Source organism: Hemicordylus capensis, chromosome 10 (genome assembly GCF_027244095.1).
Source record: "Hemicordylus capensis ecotype Gifberg chromosome 10, rHemCap1.1.pri, whole genome shotgun sequence".
Taxonomy (NCBI): Eukaryota; Metazoa; Chordata; class Lepidosauria; order Squamata; family Cordylidae; genus Hemicordylus; species Hemicordylus capensis.
The window spans coordinates 20372888-20381950 of record NC_069666.1 but is presented as its reverse complement, the minus strand read 5'-3'; the positions used below and the strand labels follow the sequence as shown (position 1 = coordinate 20381950).

Below are 9063 nucleotides of genomic sequence, written 5' to 3'. Positions count from 1 at the left end.
GAATCCTGTGCAGTGATGCAGCGTACACGGAAATCCAGTGACGTTTGGGTTCTTGCTGCCTATCAGAGGAGGCAATGCAAAATGCTCCCTCTACTGCCCGAGGAAGCATTTAAGGAAGCTTCCAATTGGTTACAGGCCCAAGCCCATGCATAGCACCCTTTCCCCGGACTGATGTTAGGGATCTGAAGGACACAAAGAGGCTATTCGTATCAATGAGAAATACATCCCCATTGGACACTTTAGAGACATCGCATTATTACCTATGCAGAGTGCTCCAAATTCAGCCCACATCCATAGCAGCAGTTTGATGCGATTTGGGCAGGATTCCAAGCACACTACCCTGAAGGCACCCGATCTCGTCTGATCTTGGAAGCTAAGCAGGGTCAGGACTGGTTAGTACTTGGATGGGAGACCACCTGGGAATACTGGATGCTGTAGACTTGAGAGGAGAGCTGGTCTTGTGGTGACAAGCACAACTTGTCCCCTTAGCTAAGCAGGGTCTGCCCTAGTTGCATATGAATGGGAGACTTGATGTGTGAGCACTGGAAGATCTTCCCCTTAAGGGATGGAGCCACTCTGGGAAGAGCATCTAGGTTCCAAGTTCTCTCCCTGGCAGCATCTCCAAGAGAGGGCTGAGAGAGATTCCTGCCTGCCACCTTGGAGAAGCCGCTGCCAGTCTGGGTAGACAATACTGAGCTAGATGGATCTATGGTCTGACTCAGTATATGGTAGCTTCTTATGTCCTTTGAATATAGCCCATCTCCAACAAGCACGCTCAGAAAAAGGCTGTCTCCCCCTGTAATTTCTCACGGCTTCCTTAATTGGCCCAGTGGATCTATCTGCTTCTCTTGCTTTTTCTGCCCCCCTCTGTCTTGAGGAATTGCGGGGTTTGGTTGAGCTTTGCTGGAGAGCAAGGTCTTTAGGGCCCTTTTATGTGAGGAGAAACCTAACTCCTAGATTCCAATGGGGTAAGCTTTCTATATTCTTGATTTACATATTCACACATAAAAAGCAAGAATGAAACCCCTGCAAATAATGAGGGCTACCTGTAGATGGTTATGTTTATCCTTTTCAAGCTTTTCAAGAAAGGCTCCCCAAGCAGTTGAAAAATGAAAAATAAAATAAAAGATGGCCCCCTATCCCCATAGGGCTCACAAGCTAAAAAGAAACATAAGACAGACACCAGCAACAGTCACTGGAGGTCCTGTGCTGGGGGTGGAGAGGGCAATCACAGGGCTATCACAGCAATCCTGTGAGGTAGGCTAGGCTAGGCTGAGAGATAATATAGGTGACTGTTTCAGATTTACCTAGTGACTTTTGTGGCCGAATGGGGATTTGAACTCAGGTTTCCGCAGTCTCATTGAATCTGAACTCAGCTCTCCCCAAATCCAAAGATTCTATAGACTACACCACACTGGTTATTTAAATATAATTTATTTACAGTATTTATATCCTGCCCTCCTATGCAAGACTGCTCAGGGCAACAAAAGCAGAACAATAAAAGAGATAAAACAATAAAAACAGTATAAGGCTAAAAACAGTCAAGCAGGTAAAACACTGAAGGCCATTTCCATGAGGCCGAACTCTGGCCAGTCTGATTTTCATTCTATGCAGGTGTCTCTCCCCACCCCCCATGCCTTGACGTTCTGCCGGTGTTCTTGGCAGCTCTGGGCAGACTCTTTGGCCTGGAACGAAAGAAAAGCAATGGGGTGAGGGGCCCATCACCCCCCACCATGCCAGTCCCTGCGCTGACTTCTTCTCCCCTTTCGTGCCCAGAACAGACTCCTCAGCCGTACCTTGGAAACCCTCTGTGGCTCCATCCCACCAGGATGCTCTGCACTGCCCAATCCCTCCCTCCCAACTTGCACGCCCTCAGCAGGGGTGTAACTATGATAGGGCAAGGGGAGACAGTTGTCTGGGGGCCCACTGCCTTGGGGGCACCCCAGAGGCAAGTCACATGACTGAATCCCCCAGCCACACACCCGCCCGGGCTTCCTTCAGTTGTATTCAGCCTCCGAAATTGACGTGAGTATTAAGACCTGGAGGAGCTACCAGAACAGCATGTCTTTCTCTAGGACCATTAAATGACTTGCATCATCCACAATTTACAAAATCTTTTTAAAAATAATTTACGATGATAGGATATCTATCTATCTATCTATCTATCTATCTATCTATCTATCGCCTTTTATTATCACTATTCAGCCTCATTTGAGATTTCTTTGCTTCATGAGCTGAGCTTCATGGGGGGGGGGGCATTTTAAAATCTTGTCTCTGGGCCCACTCCAACCTTGCTACGCCCCTGGCCCTCAGGGTGGTCTTTGCTTCTCCAACTCAACTCCCTTAAGACTCCTGAAGGTCTCCTGCCCTCACAAGGACTCTTTCCCTGCTCCCTCGATGAGTCTTGGGTCTGGAACAGCCACCCAGAGGAAGGCCCCCTTCTCGCTCCGCTCCTTCCACTGCCACCGGAAAACCCAGCTCCTCTGCACAGCTTTGGGCTGAATGCCTCAGCATCCTAATGCACACACCATCACTTACCTTCTCTGCTCGCCAATAGAAATAGCTTCCCTGGTGGCCTTTATAGCTTGGTCACCTGCAAGACTGAAAAGAAAGAAACACTTCAGCAAGCACCGACAATCCACCCACAAGCCTCCCCTCCTAGGCATTAGAGGCACAATCAATTCCAACCTTTCAACGCTCGGGAGAAGGAATCAGGGAGCTAAAGAGCCATTTCTAGCCCAGCAGGGATTTGGGGGACTTGCTGTGAACGTACCATCCTTTTCCCTCCTTGGGAGGCGGCTCCTGCTCTTGCAGGGCCTTGTCCGCGTGTCGGGGCCTTGGTGGGCGAGGCCCCAGACGAAGAGGAAGGAGGGTGAGGCGACGTGGCGAAGTTTGAGTTCTGCAACCAAGAGAGCCAAAAGGACCCAACATAGCATGTGATGACCAGGCTGGTTTCTGGCCCCTTGCCCAAAGGGCAGGGCTTGGTCCACCACCCGGGCTGGCTATTCAAGCTCCAGCGGATCTGTGGGCCAAAGGGTGTCTATGCCAAAGGGCGATGAGGAGCTGCTCTACTTACGCTGCTGGATGTAGTTGACTTGTCCTCCACTGAGGATCAGGACTCCTGGAAGATGATCCCGGGCAGCCAAGGGAGGCTCCGGAGTGGGGTGGAAAAGCCCTGCCTGGGGTCCTGGCCCCGAGGCTACGGATGTCTCGTCTTCAGGCTCTTCCACCACCGTAGCCAGCGGACGAAAGCCCCTGGGCAGGGTCCTGGCAGCCAACTTCCCACCTCTCCGCCGCCTCCTATAGTATCGGCTGGGACGGCCAGCCCTGGGTAGAGGTCCTCGAAGGGGTGTTTCCTCCTTTGGTGGGTCTCCCAGTGTGCTGGAGGGGGTGGAAGGCACAGGCCAGGGTCCAGGCAGTGAGTCTGCCTCCTGATGATGTTCTGCCTCCGGAGCTTCGGAGGGGATGGAGGGCACTGGAAGGGCTTCTGGCAATACAAGTGTATCAGGAAGGACAGAAGGACCTGAAAGAAAGGAAAGAAAGCAGGAATCAGGACATGTGGATGGCACATCACCCTGAGAGAAATGGCCTCCCCTTTCTGCTTCGATTAATCAGCTGGTACGTAGCCTGGGACACGTATGTACGTAGGAGTTGGTATGTAGCCTGGTACATAGTCGGAGCTTATGCTTCACACGCACTCAGCATTTGCAGTCTCTTGGCCATGTGTGGATGGACAGGCAGGGGGCGGGGTCATTGGAAACCTGCCTGGAAACCATCAGCAGGAAGCAAGGCTGTGCTCTGAGGAATGCAGGCCCGGCTCCTTTCTCCATAGTGTGGAGAAAGTGGATAGAGAGAAAGTCTTCTCCTTCTCACATCACACTAGAACCAGGGGTCATCCCATGAAACTGATTGCCCGAAAATCTAGGACCAACTAACAGATGTACTTTTGCACACAATGCATAATCAACTTTTGGAATTCTCTGCCATGAGATGTGGTGACAGCCAACAGCCTAGATGGCTTGAAGAGGGGTTTGGATAACTTCATGGAGGAGAAGTCTATCAACGGCTACTAGTCGGAGGGCTAAAGGCCACCTCCAGCCTCAAAGGCAGGATGCCTCTTGAGTACCAGTTGCAGGCGAGTAACATCAGGAGAGAGGACATGCCCTCAACTTCTGCCTGTGGCTTCCAGCGGCATCTGGTGGGCCACTGTGTGAAACAGGATGCTGGACTAGAATGGCCTTGGGCCTGATTCAGCAGGGCTGTTCTTATGTTCGTATGTTTTGTGATCTGAGGAATTCAAACCCAGCTCCTAGAGGCAGACAACTGAGGTGGGAGGAAGAAAGACTCTCTCTGGTTCGAGCTCAGAGCTCATTGGCCAGGAAACGTTGCCCTTCTTTCTTTCTTTTTCTTTATTATTTATTTATTATTATTAAAACTTTTATACCGCCCTTCCAAAAGGTTCAGGGTGGTTTACATTAAAGCACAATTAAGGATCGCTTTGAGGGCGATCCTCTCATTCCATCATGACCCATTTAATGGTCCAAAGTAAGTAACAAGCCACCAGCAAGCTTTGGCTTCCTCTTCTCCGGGGCAGGGAGAAGAAGCCCCGGAAGATAGATTAGGGTTGGCTGTGGGCAAATGGTTCTCAGAGGTCTTCTTCAGAAGTGTCCCCCCTTTAGGGCAGAGTCACCCTGCCTGCCCACCTGCTGCCACAGCCCTTTCCCCATCTCCTCCTGGAATGGAGGGTGTCCAGATGTGACTCGCGGAGGCACCCCTGGTCTCCTCCAACGTTTCTGGCTGCCTCAAATGCCAGCGTCAGTGGACAGAGGTGGCTGTCTGGAGCTGCCTTCCTGCCATGTCCCACCAGAGGGATGCCTGCCCCTCTCCCTCCATTGTCCGAGAGAGAGAGTTGGCCAAGGAGACCTTCCCTGGGGGTCTGAGGAGTCCCAAGGAGAAGCAGGCTCTCTGGCCATCCACTTACCCATCTGTGCCTCCTCTTCATCTTCATCCCTGCAGAGAGGAGGAGAAACAACCTTAGGAGCAAATACAGGAAAGGGGGTGGGTTCCCAGTAATGACCAGGCCTGCTGTGCCCCCTGCCCCCAACATGCAGCTTTGTGTTTTTAATATCAAAGAAGAGGAGGAAGGCAGCCTGCTCAAGGTGATGGAGATGAGGAAGGCAGTTGCGGAAATCAGCATCGGATTCAGCCGCCCAGTTATTGCCCTTCTGAACGTGGGAGGAAGATGGGAACACCCCACTATTCAGGCAATATATGCCACGACTCCAGAGTCGGGGCTCTGTCTGAACACACACCCCATCTCTCCACACACACACACACACACACACACACACACCCCTCCCTCCAGCTGGCCACACCAGAGCCCAAAGGATGGAGCACTGTCCAGGATGGAGAAAAAAAGAGCCACTCACCTGGCTTCCTCTGCTGAGTGCCGGGACCTAGGCGAAGAGGAGAGGAGAAAAGGTGAGGTGAGACTCTTGGAAATAACAGGGGGGTGCTGGGAGGGGGGCGCTTGTGGAGCTGGTGGGCAGAATTTCTCCGCACACCCCCAAGTGGGCCCACAGAGACCAGCCAGTAGTTCCCGGTCGCTACAGCTTCACAGGTCTAGGAGGTGCAAGCTAAAGACGAGGAGATCTGGTCTTGGGGTGGCAAGCATGACTTGTCCCTTTTGCTAAGCAGGGTCCGCCCTAGTTAAGGCATATGAATGGGAGACTACCCATTCTCCCTGCCCAGACCGGCTGAAAGAAGGGGAGGGCATCTTTCAAAGCCAAGCCCGGGCAGCTGTTAGAGTTCGTTGGTCCCTCCGTGCTGGAGACCTACCTGCAGATGGCCCAGGAGCAAGAGCCACCCATCCTGACAGTGAACTGAGAAGAAGTTGGGGATCTTCCCAAGATAGCCAACTGATGCCAGTTGCTGCCCCTTCTCTAGATGGCTGCCAAGTGAGCTTCCGGAAGAATCCTTGCCGGTCTCCAAGGAGAACCATGATGGCAGAATTCTGTGGCTGACCGGTCACCGGATCAGTTACTGGCCATGCTGCTCTGGTGTGAATCCATTCCTTGTCTAAAGATTGTAGCTCCAAGTGTCAAAGCACCGGGATGGAGTCATCCCTGTCCTGCCCTCCCTCATCCCCACTTGGTTTCCCCATATCACATGCTGAAGTCCCTTCTCTAGGATATTCCTCTATGTTCAAGTTGGCACTGAGACCCAGTCTGTGTTCAGAATACACAAAGAGAAAGCCAATGTACCAGTGGAACTCATTGCCTCTAGATGCAGTGATGACTACTCACTTGGATGGGTTTGAAGCAGGGTTGGGCACTTTCACCAAGGAGGAGAGGCCCCTCAATGGCTAGAGAGAACCTCCAGATCCACAGACTGACTCCCAGATGCTGGGGGGGGGGACATGCAATGGATGAGACTATTGCCTTGGCACTCTTCCATGTGACAAGAGGACTTATGCAACCTTGATTATGAACTTTGTTTCCTCCTGCACAAGCAGTGGGGGCAGACCATGCCTATACATGAGCATCCCCCACAATGCAATGTGCCACACCCATTCTGCCTTGGGGGATCACCCCAAGGATTGGGCACTCTAGGCGTCCGTCTCTGTGTATGGCCAGGCTGGAAGCAGCCCCTTCTTGCCCATGAGCAAGGAGCCGGGGAGATCAGGCGGCACTCGCTTCCTTAAGCTCGGCTTACAGCCGGGGTCAATAGCAGCACTAGGCGACGCTGCCCTGCTGGATTAGCCCAGGTTAGGCTGCAACACATGAGAAGAGCCTCCTGGTCTCTCCATTGATTGCTAAGGATGGCTTATTTTCTGGGTTATGCATGATCTCGACGTGATGGCTCCCTATCATGCTGTCCTGATGGAAACAGGGAGTTGTTAGCAAGTGTCTGAAGGAAGTTAAGATGGTTATTTATTTTATTATTTGTTTGTTTGTTTGTTTTGATTTATGTTTACATTTCGATCCCGCTCCTCCTCCAAGATCCCCAGAGCAGCGTACAGGTGGCCGTCATGATCAACCACTGGAGCTTCTCGTATCTGCGGATGGGTCTTAGATACCCGGTTTCTTTGTCCAGTGTTAAAAACAACAACAGGCAAATTCACCTCTTTGCAGTTTTGAGTGGTTGGAAATAATTTCCTGTTTCATTTCTGGATGCCATTTTGCAGTGCAGAATCATTTTCTGGCTCTTAAAAATAACCCCACAGTACAGGATGTGGACCCCAGATCAGACAGTATTCCCCCGCCCCCATTTAATTAGGTTTACACCCTTGCTGCCATGTTTCCCATGGTTGATGTTTCTATGAGGAAATAGTTCAGGAATAAGCTGTGTTTTAGCACTGCGGGTGTGTTAGTTTTAGTGTTTTTTCTCCCCCAACAAATACAGCACATGTGTAAAAACTGTGCAGCAATGGAGAAGAATAAACAATAACAACTCAAATATATTCCAGAAATTCAGAGCCCTTTGAAGTTATTTGCACATCCAGTGCTGAGAAGCGATTGTGCTGGGAAGGCAGGTACAACTTGATAGGAGACGAATGTGAACAACATTCAAGAAAGAACATCATTCCACAATTGGATTGGATGGAGAGTGAGAAACTGACCACCCCTTATTAACATATTCAATAAATGGAAACCACACTTCCAGACACTTGTCTTATGTTGTTACTCCTCTAGCTAACCTGATTGGATGGGTTAGCTTTTGGGATAATGCGTTCTTCCAGAGCCCATTAAACCCAGTTTCAATGGGTAGACCCATTGAGGATTTCCCGTGAAGATGAGCGTGGTTTTAAAGTTGGAGGAAGAAACATCAATAACCTGTGCTCCACTGATGACACTACTCTGATCGCTGAGACTGCGGATGATCTGCAAGCTCTAGTAATGAAAGTCAGGGAGCACATTGAAAAAATGGGAATATGACTAAATGTCAAGAAGACTAAACTAATGACAATGGGTACAGCAACCAGCCTCAGAACTGATAATGAGGACATTGAAGTTGTGGGTATCTTCTGCCTTTTCGGATCGACCATCGACAGTCAAGGATCCAGCAGTCAAGAAATACGCCACAGAAGACTAGCACTTGGTGGGGTTGCAATGAAGGCCTGGGAAAGGAGATTTAGATGCTGTGATGTGTCTATACCTACAAAGATTAGACAGGTTCAGACAATGGTTTTTCCCGTGACACTCTACGGATGCCAAAGTTGGACTTTGAAGAAGCATGCTAGAAGAAGTATTGCTGCTTTTGAATTTGCTGGAGAAGACTTTTGAAGAGACCATGGACAGGCAGGAAAACAAACCAATGGATCATAGAACAATTTAATCCAGAATTTTCACTCGAGGCACAAAGGACCAGGCACAAACTATCCTACTTGGGAAACATTATGTGAAAACCCAGCTCTCCTTGAGAAGTCCATATTGCTGGGGAAAGTTGAAGGAAAGAGGACAACAAGCAGAAAGGTGGATGGACTTGATGATGACAACAATGAATGCACCACTGAAAGGCCTTAAAGGCCAAGTCAAAGACAGATCATCCTGGAAATAATCTATTGATGTGGTCGCTAAGAGTCGACACTGACTTGACGGCACTTCATCAAGCAACCATGCTACCTCTGTCTTGGTTGCTGATAGAAGTAGAATTATTACATCTTGATGAGGTATACCTTTGTGAGTACCTTTGTAAATTGATAAACGTGCTAACACGGGATCAGGCTGAAGGTTGAGTTGGTCTATTTCTGTCAATTTCAGAAATTATAGGGAAACATGGCTACCAATAGCCTTTTGTGTATGGCAACCCCACCATAAATGAAGGAGAGTACCTCTCTTTTTACACCTGTGCCAAGAAAATGGGAGAGACATTTTGGTGATCTAGTGCATCTGGATTGGAGTAAGATGCTATCTCTGTACAACCTTTCATGTTCGCTCCCTTATCTGGGCTGATGTGGTTTGAAGAGGTTGCTTCAGCCAAATTGCTTCCCATTCATGATCTTCAGGAGAGGTTCCGAAATCAGTTTCCCATGTTGCTTTTAGCCCTCCCGAGGAAGCACAG

General features: G+C 49.9%; 1 protein-coding gene and 1 pseudogene across 2 annotated transcripts; one reads left to right on the top strand and one right to left on the bottom strand.

The window, feature by feature from the left end:
- Positions 1–322: 322 nt before the first annotated feature.
- LOC128335227 (uncharacterized) lies at positions 323–441 on the top strand (annotated as a pseudogene).
- Positions 442–1414: 973 nt separating this feature from the next.
- Positions 1415–4990, bottom strand: LOC128335143 (uncharacterized). Of its 2 annotated transcripts, XM_053273034.1 has the most exons (5): positions 4982–4990; positions 3077–3523; positions 2774–2899; positions 2539–2601; positions 1415–1685 (listed from the first exon to the last, which is right to left on the bottom strand). In XM_053273034.1, exons 1-4 carry the CDS (start codon positions 4983–4985, stop codon positions 2579–2581), a joined length of 600 nt encoding a protein of 199 aa, XP_053129009.1. In that variant the 5' UTR covers positions 4986–4990; the 3' UTR covers positions 1415–1685; positions 2539–2578. The 2 variants fall into 2 exon arrangements, with proteins under 2 accessions (XP_053129009.1, XP_053129008.1); XM_053273033.1 differs by lacking the exons at positions 1415–1685; positions 2539–2601 and having other exon boundaries at positions 2706–2899.
- Positions 4991–9063: the final 4073 nt, after the last annotated feature.

Coding starts and splice junctions, on each gene's coding strand:
- LOC128335143 (XM_053273033.1), bottom strand. Junction 2,900..3,076: donor AGTCAACTACATCCAGCAGC/GTAAGTAGAGCA, acceptor TCTTGGTTGCAG/AACTCAAACTTCGCCACGTC.